Source organism: Aspergillus fumigatus, chromosome 6, assembly GCF_000002655.1.
Source record: "Aspergillus fumigatus Af293 chromosome 6, whole genome shotgun sequence".
NCBI lineage: Eukaryota > Fungi > Ascomycota > Eurotiomycetes > Eurotiales > Aspergillaceae > Aspergillus > Aspergillus fumigatus.
This window is the reverse complement of record NC_007199.1, coordinates 2,193,903-2,212,656: the sequence shown is the minus strand read 5'-3', so window position 1 is coordinate 2,212,656 and position 18,754 is coordinate 2,193,903. Positions and strand designations below refer to the sequence as shown.

Genomic DNA, 18,754 nt, shown 5'->3' with positions numbered 1-18,754 from the left:
AGATCTAGAGCTTCTCCACATGGGACAAAATGACAATGAACCAATCTCACCAAATCTTAAGGCCGTTATGGAGAAAGATAAAAAGTCAGATCGACCGCAAGAAGCTCGTCCTGCTCCACTGCTTCTTGAACGGCCCCAAAGCTCTGGACTCGATGTCGCGGGATTCTCCTTCGGAAAACCTGGTCCATGTGGAAGGCCACTTCTTCTACAATCGTTGAGAAAGAGGCCTTGCTCAGCACCCAGGAATCCTCCCTTGGAACAAACTAGTAGGCGTGGCATGACAGATCAAGCCAGGCACCAAGACCAAGTAAAGTTCGTTCCTCCAATGCTTTCACTTTTCGCATATACTGATTGTCCTTTAAGCTCTGTCTCTCCAGCAACGCACAAACCCCGGGAGTCGGAAACTGCAGAGAGTTGTTGTAACAGCGCCGAAAGCGATGCTTGCAGAAACACTCCAATGGATCCACTACACAGCCAGAGAGCGCAAGATGGTGCTTCGCAAACAGCAGGCGACATGCGACGCATCGCCACGACTGCAGGAAATCCAAGTGGGTAAAGCCTGAAAGAAGTCCTATATAAGAGGTCTAACTTCATAGACAATAACAACAAATCCGTGGCTCCCCAACCGAGTGTAAGTCCCCTCCAACGTTTCCCCAGATTTACGGACAGGCTCTAAGGTTGAACATCATGGTAATCGTTTGCTAAAGCAGTACATTGAAAAGCAGGAATGGGCTGCTGCTATACAGAAAAACACAAACCGCCAGGATGAGGTTATGAGCGTAGAGAGGACGCCTAATACGCACTCTTTGAGACCCGCGACTGATCAGTTCACGATCTTGAAACGACGTCCCACAAACGGGAAAAAGGTGCCCAGCGCGTTACGAAATATGACACTGGCGTCAAACAACGGAAGCTCGCAATTGTCAGAGGAAGATCTGTTCCAGCTTCTAATCAATTGGATGAGAGTTCGAGAAGAAAATGAAATCTCTGCTTCGAATTTACAGGAGCGCATGGAAGCAGACATGTTTGCACTGACAGAGGAAAACAAGAGTCTGAAGAATCACCTCGAGACCCTTGACAATCAATTACAGCGTAGCAGGTGTCAATCAAAGATATACGGAGCCCAAATAGAGAATTGGAAAACAAAGCTAGCGAAGTTCAAGGGTATTCTCAACGAGCTTGGGGCTGAGTATCGAAACCTTCGCAATGAGAACCTCCGACTCAAAGACTCAAAGGCAACTCTAGAGAATGAAAGAAACGAAATCGAGTCTGGAATTAAAGATGCTAAGCGCCAGATTTCTCAGGCCGCGGTTCTCGTCAAGGAAAAAAGAACTCAGCTCGCAGAGTCGGAAAGAAAAGTCGAATCGATGACGCTGGCCTTGAAAAACGAGGAAGAGAAGACAGCATTTGTTCAAACCCAGTTGGTGGAAGAAAGGAGAAGATCATCAATTCTTGAGTCGTACATCCACAATAATTCGAGGGTTCAAACTAAGCAGCTTGCGATAATCCGGACAGAACAGCAGGAGATGCTGAACAAGCTCAACTCTGCGTTTGACAGACTGGATCAGAGTGTGAATGCTTCCCAAGCAGCAAATCAAACCACATTGGAATTGACACTCGAGAAGACTTTTCCACTGCTCAAAGAATTGAGCGAGCAGCTTTTGAGTTGCAGAGCGGATATCCAGCAATACAAGGACACTGTCCACAAGATCTTTTCAAGGTGTGATCAGAGTCAAAGGTACTGAGGAATGGAATGCTGACTTGTTGCGGTCAGTGCGAATATGTTCGATTTCAAGCTAAATGAGGGACTCGAGCGAAATTTCGCGCTCAACGAGAATGTGGCACATAAAGTTTTGGAGCAACTGAAGCTCTTCGAAAATACTAACGGCTGTCATATGGCACTTCTCAAGCAGCTCGGGATCAACGAAGAACAGTACAATACCGTGCGGGAAATGTTGGAAGCTCTGAAGCCAAGCATGCAGACCATCAGCTCCTCTCTCACGACGCTCAATGAGAAGGGGATTGATCTTACCCAGCATATTACGCATCTAGAAAAGTGTATCTTTGAGGCGCAGAACCCAGCTCCAACAATAGACGTTTGCGCTCTGTTCACGGAGAATGCCGCACTCAAAGATCAAAAGGAGCAGCTTTCAATCAGAGTGAGATCTGCTGAAGAGAATGCTAAGGCGAAGGAGCTCGAGACTGAAAAAGCAAATTGTGCCCTTCTGGACGTTACAACAAAGATGCAGGAAGAGATGAAACGAGCACAGGATTTCGAGGCTGAAGTCGTCAATCAGCGACAGACGATCATATCTATCGAGGCGAAAATTCGGGAGGAATTGAACAGAGCGAGCGTCATTGCCAGAGATCAGGCCAAGGCAAGGTTTGAGCAACAAATCCATAAAATGCTGCGAGAGAAAGCAGAAGCGGAAAAGGATATGGCCGCGATCAGGGAGTCGCTGGCTGAGGTTCAAGCGTCAATGGTAGTCAACATAGACTCTTACAAGGGAAGGTCCTAATAGTTTGCAGGCTGAAAAGGAAAATGAAGCGAAGACGCAAAGACATGAATTAGAGTCGACGGTGAGTAAATGAAGTTTGAAGATAAACCAATCAAAATTGCTGATTCCTGTAGATTCTGGAAAGAGAACAGCAATTACGAGAATTAGAGGCCTCCCGTACCCAGATAGCAACTCGGATGAGTGAACAGGAAGCGGAACTCGAGCTACTGCGAGAGGCAAAGGTTGCTGCTCTGGCTCAACAGAAGAAAATATCCCACCAGCTCGACGAAGTCCAAGGAACAATCGTCGAACTCAGTGATAGGCTGTCCTCGAAAGACGTCGAATTCAAATATGTGCAGAAGAAGTTAGACACATGCCAAAGTAATCTACTGAAGAGAGAAGAAGAACTCACACAGGTCAAGAAAAAGCTTTGCAATGCCGAATCGGCCAGGTCAAAGATGGAAACAGGTAAAAGGAAGGCGAAATCCGAAATACACGCTCTTCTCAAAAGGCTTCAGGACTCAGAGCGCTGGAAAAGAAATATCAAAGCGGCGATCACTCGACCAGGTGATCCACCGTTTGATGGACCAGTCGCAGGCACTTGGGACAAACTGAAGGACTATCTAAACTCGGCAGATAACGACAACCCGGGTCCCGATTCACAGAAAACTACTGTCCCTACAGGTCTTAATGTCGTGAGCGTGAGTAGAAGTCCTTCTGTGGCCTTGACACCGAACAGGATCTGCGAGAGTCCTATTCAGGGCTTTGTTCAGACGACGGAGGTGATATATCGGCCACAGAGCTTCCAAGGCGGCGAGCTGTCATCCCCAGTTCTAACTAATGCGAGAGCTGGAAACACCGACTCCCTTAATCACTGTGAAAGGCCGGAATTATTGACTGAAATTGTACCATTCTCGAGTATTCGACAGCAGCTATCAGCCGCATCTTGCTCGTCTCTGAGTCCTGAACCTAGCGATCTTGCAGAGATGCTAGACCTCACCCCAAACAACAAGCCACATTCAGTTCACGGTGATACGGTTGTGGAATTGCCGACACAAACGAACGAGAAGGGTACCGTAGCTACATCGGACAAAGCCGACGGTTTTGAACTCGGAACGATAGATGAACAGTCGCGGAGCTCACAGCATCAGCTGGTGAAGCTGAACTGCTTGGCGACGGAAACGGCTGGTGGTCATAAGAATGCAAGGGAGGATCAGGACAAGCAGAAAACAGTCACTTTCAGGGCAGAAAAAGAGGGAAACAGGATTGAGAAGCGGAAGTTCTCAGCGACCGTGGACAGCACTGCCGAAGAGAGCGCCTCCGAGGATCGTCTTATCAAGAAACCAGGACGCACCATGAAATGCACTTACAGTAAAATTCAGCGTTCTCCTTCGTCGAATGGGGTCCCCAAATTTCCAAACGAGTCCAATGCTTCTCCGGCTAGCGAACGGTCGAATCGTGATACGCATACGGAGAATCAATACACGAGCAATGATAAGAGAGCACGAGTGTCTGTGGCGCCGTCGAATTCCAAGCCTAGAGGGCAAGGGCAAGGGGCTGGAAACTACTTGGAACGCAGAACAAGCCCTGCTAGCTTAGCGTCCGGAAACAGTAGGCAATCATCAGCGATCGAAAATAATCCGAAAAACAACAGGTGGACGGCACGAGGTGCTACGCGGAGGTCGCAGATTACGCAGTAAGCGCGATCCTCCTTGCAAAGAAGCTATAGCTGCTAATGGACACAGGTGACCGCTACAATGCCCGTTTCAGTCAGAGATATATTGGACAAATTAATGGTATATAGATAGTAGAGCCCGAATTTAGCCCGACAACGATGTGCCTAAAGGTTAGCGACAAGTACATTATGGACGAGGGAGGTAAATGAGATACACAGCGTATTTATCATGAGATTGAACAAGTCATGAAAGGGAGATACCACTTATGTAGTCGAGAAGATGGAGAGAGGTGGAGATATCGAACATGTTTGAATTGACCCAAAATGCGCTGTTATAAACGCCGAAATGCAGAACCAGAATAGAAACAGCTTAGCAAGATACGAGTCCGCTCAGAAGCCCAGAGTATCGCATTTGCCGCTGTTTTCCCTAATGTACATGATGGTTGACGGAAGTAACCGGTTCGATTTGTCGCTGCCTTTGAGATGTTGGGTGGTTTCGGAACGGAGTGGATTCATTGATGCCGAGAAAGACTGAGCCAATCCACAGGGTCAAACCTTTGATTTGAAGCTACCGAGCTGGACGTTGCAGATACTTGGATAAGAGATATCGTAAATCATTTCGCCCTTCCACCCTTTGTCGCTTCCAGAAATAAGACCTTCTTCTTCACCACGGGGTCGTATTTGAGCATACTCAGAGGGCGGTGCGTACGAGGACGGACCATCGTGCGATAGTATCCGGTCATAGCCATGGAGATCAGGCGAACGGCAATCGTGCGAGATTTCGCTATGAAGAGGATCGCAAATCAGTCATCCGTTCTCCGCGGAGCAGCATTGCACTAGGGATTAGAGGCTCCGAGTTCGCATGGAAACAGTGCTGGAGTCGAAATCTGCGCATACCTTTCTTGGCCATTTTGGCGACTTGCAACGGAGGGACAGCAAGAGGGGGATGGAGCCTTGTCGTGACCAATTCCAAGTTCTTCGGAGTTTTGTGGTGAGAACTTTAGGATCGGGATAATATCACGTGCTACTTGTTATCCCTGAATGGAATAGTGCGGAATACGGATAATGCCAAGACTACGGAGTGCCGTCAGCGCAGGTACATAGGCAAGGTGCGGAGGTACCTCTGTGAATATTGACAAAGGTTACAATGATGTCTGTCGGCTTCATGAGATGCCTGCTTGTCATCATTGAATTCAATTAGAGGACTCTTTTCCTTCTGCAGCTATTTGATATATCCTGAGTGATTGTGTCTATCTTTGTTCTAACGTGGACGGAAAGCCTCTCATCATGCCTTTTTAGCCTATGATAAGAGAAGAGTTCCCATGCTTCTGTCTGTTTAGCAGTGTCAAACTTTCTCTACTGATGCTATATACAATTACTTGTATATTTATGAGATAGTATGAGTCTTCGGCCTGGATTCCATCATGACAATGATCTTCACTTAATGATTCCGTCTTGCACATTACGGCTGCATGCCAGCAATGACATTGCAAATGAATCATTGGCCCAAAGCAGTGATGTTCCTATATACATGAGAAGGGATTTTGATAATCAGTCGACGGAGATGTGCCGTGCGCCATTTGGGGAGAGGTAAAGTTGGCTGTTGCATTCGTTGAACAGTCTCATCCTTGAGTACTCGACATCAGCAGTGAGAAGGTTACAAGTGTTCTTTGAGAGCGGAATACCCGCGAGGAACACTGCAAGAAGCCTCGATTATGCTCCACTTCTCATGAATGCCAATTAGTACCGAGGAGACTCAAGTATGTCAATTCTGGCATCTTTTTCAATAACTTAATTGAAGCAGGGAACCTGGCTTAGATTGAGGACATGTCTCCACTCGCAGATGCTAAGCTTCCGGTTTGAGTGATATTATCAGGGCTTGCGGTCGAGGATTGGTTCTTCCCTTCTGAACGTTCTAGACAATTGCAGCGGGAAGCTTATCCACAAATATCAAGCCATGGCTCCAGTTGTGTGGCTGTCTCGTCTTGACGAAGGTGAAGGTCAGTCACGGAAATGAGCCCCGAAGATGGTAGTCTTACTAATGCATGTACTTTATGCAGATCACTCAGCTCCAATCCGTACAGTGCTTGACGAGTATATCGATGGGGCCGAAGCAGCTTTCATCTGGGCGAGGACCAACATGGATCTGGATCTGGTCTCTGCTACGCGAAATGGGAGTTGCAGGCAGGACCAGTGTTGTGCATAGGGATGATTCAAGACAGAACATAATGAGAGTCTAGAACGGCCGCTTGCTACATTGTAACCAAGTCACCTGTGCTCTGTAGTGTGACTCTATCCAGCGTTTGAAACCCTCGCCCCATGGTTTCCTTCACGAAGACGTCTCCATCGTACCAGCCCTCATGTGGCTCGAGCAGACTCCCATTCTTATAACTGAAGGCGCTTTTTTCAGGTCTGCAGGAGAGAGCTTATATCGTGGAGCAGAGATGATGGTCAGATTGAGAGCGATGTATGCCCAGTCTACGTCTGTGATATCACTTCGAAAAGGATGCAACGGGTTTCAGAGCCCAGACCTAACCGATGAATGTCGCCATGAGTGAAAAGCTGGTTTGCTGTGACCGTGGTTTGTTTGTTGATTTGTTGGCGCTAGCCCTGACAAACCGGGGGAGAACCCGACGGAAGATGGACCTTCCAAGGGCGCTCCTCTGTCTGGCTGTCCTGACTTACCAAGTACTCACAGTGGGACCGCGAAACGATTGGTTTGCGATTCCAGGGGCAATAGATAGTCGACTGTTGAGGTACAGACGTCGATTTCCTCTTTGTGAACTCCAAGGCTCTATTTATTTGGCCATGAAGCTTTCCCCAGCACCTCCTCTCTGTCTCTCCTGATACTGTGGTGATTGCTGTTCTGCGTGGAAAGTTAGCAGGTTGCATGAGGAGAATCGCGGTTGAATTCTGATTTTCTCAACGCAGTCAACTGTAACTGTAAGTGAAAATGTCCATACTTCTGCCGATCCTTCCTGTTATCATCGATTCTGATGAGACATCTTCAAGACTACCAGCTCCCACATGCCGAACATAGTACTGTTGTCCTTCTGACAGCATCGGAACACGACTTTGAACATTGAAATGGAACCAGCCTCTGCGTCTGCACAGCGACAAGATGAGAAGCAACAGAATATTGAGATCTCGAAAACCGCGAGCCCCCAGAAATACCCCAGACGAGCACGGCTCTAATCCGGAACCACTGCGAGTTCTCAATTTTGCAAACGACGATGAACCTTCTCCATCAGCGCCGGGAATATTTGTCCTGAAACTGCCAAACCTTAGTCCCGAATCAACCGAGCGAATTTTTCCCATCAGCTCAGTCGTGTCGGTCGATTCCTCCACTCCGCCAACACCGGCAGTGGAGAACCCTGAGGAGCAAAACTCCCCTTGGGCTGAAAGTCTCCGTTCAGAAATTACTGGTGGCAAGCAATCACCAGGCCAGTCAGCTACGCCATCGCCCGATGACCGCAAGGACGCACCCTCGATCCAGAGCACAGTAGAAGCCTATGGCAGTTCTTTGAACGTGATTACTGCAAGCAGGAAACGAAACCCTTTAAAAATTGGTTTGGCCAGAGGAATTTCCGACATATCATTCGGGGATGCGAATGCGTCTTCCCAGGGGACCTCTGGCCTCCCATCCTCTGCTGAGGCCCCGGACTCATACTTCGCCGGAGCAGGGTCCTGGATCGACCAAGCTGAAACAGCAGCCTGGGTACAAAACATGAAGAATGAACCAAACTTCAGGCACATTCATGGGCTTGGTGCACTCATAGTGCTGCAAGAATCCAAAGGGAATCTCATCGTCCAGATTGCGAGCAAGAACACCGAAGAAGTCCTTGGCTACAAGCCAGAACAGCTTTTCGCACTACCGACCTTTTGCGATATCGTGCAGAATGATCAAAAAGAAAATTTTCTTGGCCGTTTTAACCTTGTCCGAGGCAAATGGTATGATGTCGAGCAGCACGGTCCTGATATCCACGAAGTCGATGTCCGCCAAAGTTACGGGGCAACAAGGAGACTCTGGTGTACGATACATGCTACAAAGGCAAACACTGATCATATTGTATGTGAATTCGAGCTGAAGGGAGCCGTTCTTGAATCCTGGAGGAACTCACGGCCATCGAAATCGGTCTACGCGGTCTATGACAACACAAGCTCGGATGGGAGATCTGATGAGAAGAACAGCACTCCGAGCATGCCTCCTGAGATGCAAAACATGCTGAGAGGAATCAGAGGAAAGATCCGGTCCTCGGATATGTTGTGTGCCTTGTCACTCATTATCCAACTGGCTGCGAGCGCCTCCTCCCTGAGCATGCTTTTCAACTATTTTACTGGCATCATTAGGGAATTGACCGGTTTCAGCCGAGTGACGGTCTTTTATTTTGATCGTGACGGGAATGCGATTCCTATGAACGATGCCGTTGACTCGCATATTATTGCTAATTTCCCGGAAGACCTTCATTACCCGAAACCGCTTTCTCCAAGAGACTTGGAAAGATTTCATTTGGGCAGCAAAGTCTGTCTCGAATACAGTCATAGGCAGTTTCATACTGAGCTGGTTTATCGTGATTCTGAGAATTTGCCCAGCGAGTTTGACCTAGACCACTCTTACATGTTGGCGAGGTCACCGTACATTTTAGATCCTGTCACTGGAATGCCCGTCTTTGCTTGCATGTCTATCAATATAAATGCCCTCGGACGTGCATGGGGGCTTATAATGTGCCAGTCATACGAGGAAGAGATGCGATTACCCCCTCCAGTGCAGAAGTTCTTCTGGCTAGTTAGCGACACACTTTCAAGCAATATTGAACGTCTTTCGAACACGATGACTGCTCAGATGCAGGGCCCTTTTACTTCTTCACATGACGGAGATGAGAAAGGCGATAGCTTTCAGGTAAAAGACTTACTGACCTTGTTCAAGGCGGATTATGCTGCATCCTTAATGTTAGGCGAAACCAGGATCCTTGGAAAGCCCCACGATGCGCAGGAAGTGCTCGCTTTAGTGGAATACTTGAAACTGAAGGAACTCAGTGCTGTTTTGTGTTCAACGGACATTACTCGAGATTTTCCAGACCTCAACTATACCCCTGGATTCAAGTATCTATCCAACCTTCTGTATGTGCCCTTGTCGACGGAGGGTCGAGAGTTCATTGTTTTCTTCAAGGAGTCACAACGCGGAGACACGTTTCATGCTGGGACTGATGACAATGCTCGATGCTTGAATCAAGGACGGCCAACAGAGCTTGGTTCAGAGGCGAAGCTGGTCGATCGTGAGACTGCTATATGGAATGCTGGAGACTTACAGAAGGGCCCCTTTCTATCCTTGATATACAGGGCCATGCTGAAAGAGGTGTGGCAGCAAAAGGAAACAACAATGCAAAGCACCCAGCTCATGCGACTACTTCTGGCAAACTGCGCTCACGAGTTTCGGACACCGCTGAACGCGATTATCAACTATCTTGAAATTGCATTGGATGGAGATCTCACTCAAGAGACTCGAGAGAGTCTTTCCAGATCGCATTCCGCTTCAAAATCCCTCATTTACATAATCAACGACCTCTTGGACCTCACAAACGCGGAGAACGGCATCAGCTTGATCAAAGACGAGAATTTTGATCTCGTGGAGACCATTCATGAAGCCTCACGCATTTTCAATGAAGAAGCGAGGCAAAAGGGTGTTGAGCTCCATGTTGTACGATACACCGGCATTCCTCCTGTGCTGGGAGACCAACGGCGAGTACGACAAGTCATTACGAACCTCATCAGCAATGCTGTCCAGCATACAACTTCGTCCGGAACGGTGACTGTCGAATCTTGCTTGTTGCCCGACTATACCGAGACTGGGAAAGTTGGAATTGAGGTAGCTATCCATGACACTGGAACTGGCATGTCTCAGAATGATATTGAAGCACTTTTCTGTGAATTGGAACAAGTTTCGAACAAAGATTATATACGAAGTCGAGGCCCTCAACGCTGCGACAATGTGATAACGAGCGACGGTAGCGGCTCGGGGAACATACTCGGGTTAGGCTTAGCCCTAGTTGCTCGCATAGTTCGCAATATGAATGGTCAACTAAGCGTGAAATCAGAGGAAGGCCATGGGAGTTGCTTCAGGATCAAGATGCAGTTCCCTTTACCTTTCGACGAGGCCAACGACGAGAACCTTGATTCTAACAGAGCATTGCCGGTTGGCAAAGGAAAAGGAAGGGAAAGTGAACCTGAAGACGACCGAAACGTGCCTCCCAAGCCAGATGAAACTCAGTGCAGCGAAGACGACGGAGCTTGGGCAGGGAAAAATCCTGCCTTTTCAGATTCGGCAGGTTCCACAAAAAATGATAGTCATACATCAGACGACACAGTCACCGCGGATGTTGCTCAACATGACTCTGCCTCGAAGCAAGAAGAGTCAACCTTACGTCCTGACATAAGGAACAAACCCCCGTCTACCGAGGAGGTCAGGCAAGCTCATCAAGCGCATTCTAGGCCCGCGGAGCAATCTACCAGAGTTCTATCCGATCAACCGACAAAGCCAATCGGGGAAGCAACGTCGGAGTCCTCAGAGAGGACGGCAGAACAGAGTCAAATTAAAGCAAAAACCCAGTCAGATATTCCACCCAAAGAGGGTGCAACTACTGCGTCTGAGGGCTCTTCCAAAAAGAATCTCCACATCTTAGTAGCCGAGGACGATCCGACGAACAGCGCAATCTTACGCAAAAGACTGGAAAAGTCGGCACATACCGTTCATATAACTGAGAATGGAAAGGAATGTGCTTCTGTATTTCGCGACAATGCGCACTCATTTGACGCCGTGCTGATGGATATACAGGTCAGTCACAGAACTCCTGTAGGTAGCGATCAATCGTGAACTGACCTTCAGCAGATGCCGATCGTCGATGGGATGGGATCAACCAAGATGATACGAGAATATGAAGCGCTGACAGCCTCTCCGACTTCTGTTTCAGCGACTTGTCGGCGTCAGCGGATTCCGATATTCGCTGTCTCCGCATCTCTGGTCGAGAAGGACCGTCAGACGTATATCGACGCGGGGTTCGATGGGTGGATCATGAAACCGATTGATTTCAAACGTGTTGCTCATCTTCTGGACGGAGTGTACAAGGAAGATGTGCGCGAGGACAGTCTCTACAAGCCTGGCATGTGGGAGAAGGGAGGCTGGTTCGATAAGGGAGGTGAGAGCTAAGAACTTGTGGAACTGAGAGTTTTCTCGGTATGAGACATAGGCGGGAGTTTTATACCCTTAAAGTATCGAAGAAGCATAGATCTCGAGTAGGAAACTCAGACGATGGCCACTATCAAGATAGACATCAGATGCTATCCAATGGAATTAACCAGTGAGGATGAGATCGTCCAGTAAGGAGAGTTGTAGGCCATCACATAACAACGACAACTATATGCGCCATCTATGCATGTATGTATATGTGTATGCTCTATGAATATGATGTACAACGCCGACAAGATGCAGGTGATTTGACCCAAGGAAGAGAAAACGCAAACCACAACCGCAAAACCAATCTTTCACTCATAGGCAGATCAATAGTACTCCGGCAAGTCTCCGAAATCAGGCACTGCATCTCCGCACCTGAATGATGGCGCATATGCCTTGGCTGGCATGAAGCCATTCTTCCAAGCGGTCCTGTAGCTCCACTGTGCCGCAGACTCTGTGCGCCAGGTCCAGTAGAACCAACCCTGTCCGGTCTCGAACGCAGACATCTGCGCCTCTGCGTATGTCTGCAGGAACTTCTTGTAGTCGGCTGAGTACTTGCTGACATCTGCGTTGGCGTTGGCGCAGCTGCAAGGAGGCCCAGTGTCGGCGGTTGGACAGTATTGGGTTGAGTCTGTGAGGGAGAAGGTTCCTTCCCAACGGGTGCCGCGACCGACGTTGTTGAGGTATTTGGCGCAGTCTGTATCGGCTTGGGACCATTCGCCGCAGATCGTTGGGCCCCAGCTATAGAGAAGGGTCAGTATGGTGAGATAAAGAGATGAGGAAGAACGATGAAGACAAACCCTGTGCTTGTAGAGTTGATCTCTTTGATCATGTTGTACCAGTCGTTGCAGATTAGGTTGACTTTCGCGGTATGGTTGAGGCCTATTTGCCCTGTATTGAAAATGGTGTATTGGTGCGTATCCAGTAACATCTTGTCGGGACGGTTCTTGAGCATGCTCTTCCATTTACTCAGGTTCAGGAAGCCATCGTGCAAAGCAACGTACGCAGTGATGCCGTTCTTCTGCACGAGCTTCGTAGCCTCGGTTGTCCAATCAAGGACATCCTCGATTGAGAGCGAGAGCATCAGTGGCTCATTCACGAGCCCGTAGATCGTGACGATGTTCTTGTATCGGTCCTGCGCGAAGAACTTGGACACGCTGTCGTGAACAGCCAGAGACCGATTGCGGTTGAGCTCGCCATCTGTCCCATTGAGCCAGCCAATGACACCCTCACGACCGCTGTGATTCCAGCCATTCTGACTTCCAGGAATCCCATGCGGGTCGAGATTGACTCTGAGCCCGTATTTTCTGCAGTACTCGATTGCTCGGAGGAGATATCGCCACGAAATCTTCGCCACATAAGGGTCGTCGTCGTACGTTGCTACCGCCCAGTAGGAATATTGAATGCGGACGTGGTCGAGACCTGCGTCTCGGATGTCTGCAAAATCTTGTTCAGTGATGAATGTAGCATAGTGTTTCTCAAGCGTGCTGGCTGCGGAGCTGCCGAGTCTCTTGGACAGTGTCCATTCATCAATGATCCCTGAGACCGAGGAGTAAGAGTCGAACAATGAAGGAACAATGAACGGCTCGATTGACAGCCAGCCTCCTAGGTTAACGCCGCGGATTGGCTGTGATCCATACGGGAACGGTTCGTTCAAAGGAGGAACATTGTCGTTCGGTCTAGCCGAGTCGTCCCAGGTCGAGTTCAAGCCCATGATAGACAAACCACCAACCGTTTCATTAGTGAAAGTGACATTGAAGTCAGTCGTATCATACCATGTCCAAGGGTCCAGATATGTTCCCTGAGCGTAAGCCTAGAATAACATCAGTATAAGACCCAGTGTGTAAATCCGCTTACTGATCAGACGTACTGGAATGCTGTCATGACTCAACCCGTCCAGATTCGATTTACCAGGAGAGGTTCCTTGTGAATCTGCCGGGTCAGACTTGTTGTCATGTTTCTTAGACACGACGACGGCGACGGGAATCACAATGACCAGTATGATGATCAAAGCGCCCAGGCCAATCCATCTCTTTCGTTTCCAAAATGGCCTTCCGCCGCCTGAATCGTCCATAGTGCCTCCCCAGCTACCTTCTTTCCGCCATCTAGCTTCCATTGCTGGGCCACCACCTCCACGATGGCGGACTCGCATCTCGGGGCTGCGGCCTTCTTCAAGGTACGCCCCAGATGCGACCCTCGCCTTCGTCCGATCTCTGTGTGACTCGCCAGGCGGATCACGTAAGGCGCGGGTTTCTTCTCCCACGACTGCTAGCTTCTTCTGACGTTTTCTCTCCGCTTTGGCGGCGTCCTTGGCGATCTCGCGTTTCCGACGCTCCTCCTTCTCATATTGAGCCCCAAGCTTAGCCAACGCATCTGCGCTCAGCAAATGCGACGCACTATTGGTCGAGTCACTGCTCCGATGCTTCCTCGCGGCTGTCTCGCGCCCCGCTTCCCTTCGTCTAGATCTCCGCGCCTCACCATCCGACTCGCGACCTCTGTCCCGGCGGCCGTCTCTCGTCCGATGTCGCCCATCATCTTCATACGCCCTGCGCCTGCTCCGGCCCTCTCGATCCCTGTCGCGATGCCGCTCGCTTCTCCTTGGAGCCTCCCTCGCCCGCGAGTGTTCCCTTCGTCGCGCATCATAGTCATCACCGTAAGATCTGCTCGCTCGCGGCCCCGGGTCTCGCTCATTACCTAGCAATTCCTCATCGGCCGCCCCCTCCGCATCGCGTTCGTAGTACCCGCGTGCCCGCGACTCACGCGGGGGACGGTACCCGTCCCGTCTGTATCGGCGCTCGGTGAGGTCGTGCTCGAGTTCGTCATCGTCATAATCGTCGTCGTCATCAGTTGCGTAGCGCCGTCGCGCATAGTCGTAGTCATACCGTGCTTCCCGGTCGCTGTCGCGACCGCCATAGCGGTCCCGACTTCGGGAGTGAGTTGGCATGCAAGCTTAAATCCGTGGATTGGAATGTTAGTGGGGTGGATGTCAAGAATCAGTATTTGGGAACTGCAGCGGCTTTGGTTTGTTTTTATCACAGCCGTCGGACTCGGATGGACCCTTGTGAGGCGTGACGGCGCAGTTATAGTTCGTAGCTGTAATTAAAAATTAAATTTTTAATATCATTCAGGAGTATGCAGAAATCATTCATCATCAGAGTGTGACATGAGCACAATCGATCCGGTCGAAGGAGCAAGCATAGCCTAGTATCGAAACCAAGACAACAAGCGCACACGCGTTGCCAACCACCCCACGCGATCTGGGTCAAGTTTGCAATGCGGCGATTCTTTGGGCTTCTTAATACCAGACAGACATGTAACCCTTGTATCGAAAAGCCAAAGTCTTAATTCTCCATTATCGTTATCAAAAATGAATGTAAGGTACTCCGTACAGTCGTCTATGGGGCCAAGCCCCTGGCTGCTGAACCAGGTGGTGGGACGGCTGTGCTTGACAAGAACGCCAGTTGCGGAGCAACGGGGCCGGTAACAACCAGGATAGGAACGAGGAGAATAGTCACTCTCGACATCATAGCCTTTAGTGGAGCATCGAATGTGTCTCAATTGGGGAGAGCAAAGGTAGCTTGATGGTAGAGAGCTACATTGGTTGTTTTCGGCTCGAAATAGATGGTAAGCATAACACGCCACACGTGGTTCTCGGAGATTGACTGGGTGATACGGATGGTCTGTGGGAAGTCCGGTCGGAAATCCATTGATAAGCAATGGTAAAGACAAACAATTGAAAAGAGAAGATGCAGTGGTATAAGTATCTATCTAGCTTCATCAGTTTGATACTGAACAGAATGCCTCGCGCGGCCAGTTTCTGACAATTGTCAAACGAGGTGTGTGAACGCCGAATATTGGGATGGAAACGAGACCAACGTAGAAGATCATGAGAAAAAAGAGTAGAAAGAGATCCAGTCGACTGTACATGGACAATGAATATTGGAATACCAAATGAAGATCCAGGAAATGTGAAAGACATGTCATATCTGCCACCTCCATCTGTACAACTCCGGGTTCACCCAACTTAAGGACCCAACTTAAGGATTAGAACGACACGAAAGAATGCGATGTTATTATGCTTTCGCTGACTTCAGGGGAATCAAAAAAAAGAGACAAGACTATAAGAGGGAAGTTTCCGCGGTGCAAAACTGCCTGTAATAAGATATTGCGTTTCAGATGTGCCTGTCGCGCGATCGGAGGCTGCATCAGTTTTCGGAAGAGTGGCCATTCACTGGGCGGCCTTCACAACTGAGGTGTCGCATACGCAAAGTGAAAAATGAACAGTAAAGGGTAGACCTCGAACGTCCGTACTGATAACCTGGCAGGACAATGCACTGCCCGTCGCTCACTTTGTCACATCCTCGAATCGACTCGTAGGTTGCACCGCAGCTCTCGCCGATTTCCCGCGCGCGCCCTCCAAGGCAGGAGGCAGAATGCATAAAGGGCCAGCCCATTGGTGCAATGTAGTTTTTTTCTCTTTTTTTCCATTTTTTCCTTTTTTCCACTTGTTCAGTGATTGGCGATTATGATGTTCTATCCGCCACCTCTGAGAGCATGATTTGTCAACATGGGAGGATTAACCATGGCTTCCTGTCCTAAGCCTGAAGCCTATCCAGCCCTGTTGTGAAGCTATTATCAACTGATAATTTGCCTCGCTCCTTCCTTGCCCAAGACGCCTGGTTCCTGAGGTTTCGGGCTTCTGTCACGCCCCTTCTTGCGGCTCAAAAAAGCGAGCATACCACTATTGGAGGACTTTCCCTTGACTGAGGCATTATCGTAGCCCTCGGCCGGAAGGGTAGAGCTGTGGTCGGCGAGCTCACTCCAACTACCCGCTTCTTCCAAGACCATCTGAACACCTCCGCCCTTACTTGTCTTGCGAGTGGCTCCTCGTGGACGATTGGGGCCAGGGGGAGGAAGGGGCCGAGAGAACGAGGGGGCGGGTGGGGGAGGCGGGGGAGGAGCCGACGGAGGCTGCGCGTTTGCCGTATTGTCTGGCGAGTCGTGCGCCTCACCATGACTGGTATTGTCCGGTTGGGTCAAGTGACCGGCGCAACCCTCAGTGCGTGAGGTCGGTGAGTTCCTCGACGTGTCAGGCTGTGAATAATGGCGAGCGTGGGCGGAAGACGTGGTAGGTGGGAGACAATCCTCAGGATTCCTGCCGGTAGATGTGAGTATCAAATGCGGGTGACTGAAGTCGATGGGGTGGCACATACTTTGAAGCTGCTATTGCCTCAGCAGCATTGCTGAAAACTCCGTTAGCACGGAACCCAGATACATCCTGCTGCGGCAACTCCCGGACATACCCTTGATATGTAACTGTGGTGTAGTCGAAAGGTTCGAACATCGTCTCGATCAGACGATGAAGCTCATCCTCTCTAATTTCCTTCGCCGTTGCATCCTCTCTCAATTCCGCCCTTGGCTTTTGTCTCCGCGCCCGAGCCTCCAGAGGCGCCTCTTCGAGGAGAAGCTCTTCCAAATCATACGTGGCGTCAAAGTTGGTCTTATCGCTAGAAGGTCGGAAAACAGGCGGAACTTCCTTGCGTTCCAGAGCAACAAAGTCGATTTCTGCGAAGAACATATGCGAAGTGAAAGTGTCAAATCCAGTGGCCCCTATTCGTTTGCTTCGGTCCTTTTCCAACAGCGCAGCCATTGCCCGCAGGCACGGAACTGAAACAGCAGGGTTGGTGACGTAGTATTTCGGTTGAGCCTTTTTGATGTTCTCGCTAAGGACGTCCTGGCTTCGACCTTCAAAAGGTCGCTATATTACTAGTTAGAGTAGTGCGAGAAACCGGAATTGCGGCCTAAGCAAGTCCATACCTTGTTGTAAATGCATTCGTAAAATGTAACACCAAGAGACCACCAATCCACTTCACAGTAATAACCTCCGCCTTCGTACACCTCCGGAGCCAGATAAGCCAAGGTTCCTGACTTGCTTGTGAGGGGCTTGCCCGGTCGAAAATCGGATGCCACATTCTGCAATAGGAAGAAAAGTCAGCGGATAAAATGAATGGGGTCGCACTGCTCAAAGAGGGCGCCACATACGAAATCCGCCAAATGCACATGCCCTTCCGAATCTAGCAGCACATTGTCCGGCTTCACATCTCGATGTATGATTCCTTGTGAGTGGATGTATCTCAAAGCACAACCGAGTTCTGCCATCCAAAATCGTACTGCCTCTTCCGTAAAGCACTTTCTTGAGATATGGAATCGCAAATCACCGCCGTTCATCAAATCAACCACAATATAACTTCACGAGATATTAGCAACCAATCTCAGGGCCATCCAGGAAGCCTGCTGCAGAACGCACATGTACTCAATGTCTTGGAAACTGTATCTTAAGTTGCAAAGAAAGGGATGGTTTAAATGTTCGAGCATTCGTCGTTCTCGAATAATGTTTCTTACGCTCTCCGATCGCACAACTGAACGACACGAAGCAAATCGTTAGTATGCTGCACCAGCAGAATAATCAGAAGACATCAATGGCCCCACCTTCTTCTTTCCGAATGTACTTCAGAGCAAATGTCAGGCCGGTATCCTTCTTCTCCACAATGCGGACCTTTCCAAAAGCACCTTTGCCTACCACTCGAAGGAGGCGAAATTGGTTCAAGTTCACTTCAAGTCAAGAAGAGTCAGTGACCGCGCTCCACATAATCGCAAACAACAGGTGCGTTCAGCACACCCAAGATAAAAAATCCGCTACGCACCCTCATCGGTGGAGCACACCGGTTTCCCTTGCGAGTTACCCATTAAGAAACTCTATCTGAGAAAACTCAAGTATGGCGTTCGGTTTGGTTAAATCACCGCGGACGCATCCCAATCGTTGTGCTGCAGGGGTCGGGCCCGGACGATATATGATAATTCACAGACGGCAAGCGGAAAAGAACGATTGGCGTATGGAAAGGAGAAGTAGATGTGCAATTGCCAGAAATTCAAGGTATAGGGGACTCCGAGCGGTCGCAAGCCGGGCACATTAATGCTCCTTAGATTGCTAGAAGAAAGACAAAAGTATCAGCATCGGTACAAAGGATCGCAGCACCTGAAAAGGCAACGGCAGTGGTGCAAAAGAATAACGCGGGCGGAGGGGTCTTCCCCCGATAGGCCGCAAAAGATCTTTTGCAGGAGTTCAAACTTACCCTTTCAATGAAGGGAATGAAATGGGATCAAATGATGAAGCAACAAGACGAGTCTCACACAATCTGGAGAGGTTTGTGTGATGGAAAAAGTGAGCCAATCTGGCTTGAAGACCAGAACAGCGAGAAGGGATGAATGGCGTTTGAGTCTTGGACGATTTCCGGACTGGCTGAGCGTATCCCGTATTAGGAGTGGCACTTGTTAGTATTATTGCCTTAGCCC

At 49.4% G+C, this 18,754-nt stretch overlaps 4 protein-coding genes across 4 annotated transcripts; 2 read left to right on the top strand and 2 right to left on the bottom strand.

The window, feature by feature from the left end:
• Positions 1–773: 773 nt before the first annotated feature.
• On the top strand, positions 774–5,213 carry AFUA_6G09292 (uncharacterized protein; the record flags this gene model as incomplete). Its single annotated transcript, XM_001481412.2, has 5 exons — positions 774–1,720; positions 1,775–2,486; positions 2,530–2,580; positions 2,633–4,194; positions 4,244–5,213. 5 exons carry the CDS (start codon positions 774–776, stop codon positions 4,245–4,247), a joined length of 3,276 nt encoding a protein of 1,091 aa, XP_001481462.1. The 3' UTR covers positions 4,248–5,213.
• A 784-nt stretch (positions 5,214–5,997) lies between these two features.
• On the top strand, positions 5,998–11,377 carry fphB (hybrid sensor histidine kinase/response regulator; the record flags this gene model as incomplete). The annotated part of the gene is made up of 4 exons (XM_745720.2): positions 5,998–6,173; positions 6,234–7,116; positions 7,186–11,005; positions 11,060–11,377. Exons 3-4 carry the CDS (start codon positions 7,295–7,297, stop codon positions 11,375–11,377), a joined length of 4,029 nt encoding a protein of 1,342 aa, XP_750813.1. The 5' UTR covers positions 5,998–6,173; positions 6,234–7,116; positions 7,186–7,294.
• Positions 11,378–11,727: 350 nt separating this feature from the next.
• On the bottom strand, positions 11,728–14,345 carry exg2 (putative exo-beta-1,3-glucanase; the record flags this gene model as incomplete). The annotated part of the gene is made up of 3 exons (XM_745719.1): positions 11,728–12,142; positions 12,202–13,214; positions 13,272–14,345. 3 exons carry the CDS (start codon positions 14,343–14,345, stop codon positions 11,728–11,730), a joined length of 2,502 nt encoding a protein of 833 aa, XP_750812.1.
• A 1,691-nt stretch (positions 14,346–16,036) lies between these two features.
• On the bottom strand, positions 16,037–18,148 carry AFUA_6G09240 (serine/threonine-protein kinase; the record flags this gene model as incomplete). Its single annotated transcript, XM_745718.1, has 7 exons — positions 16,037–16,556; positions 16,615–17,159; positions 17,219–17,374; positions 17,444–17,648; positions 17,709–17,820; positions 17,891–18,013; positions 18,106–18,148. 7 exons carry the CDS (start codon positions 18,146–18,148, stop codon positions 16,037–16,039), a joined length of 1,704 nt encoding a protein of 567 aa, XP_750811.1.
• Between the last annotated feature and the right edge of the window lie 606 nt (positions 18,149–18,754).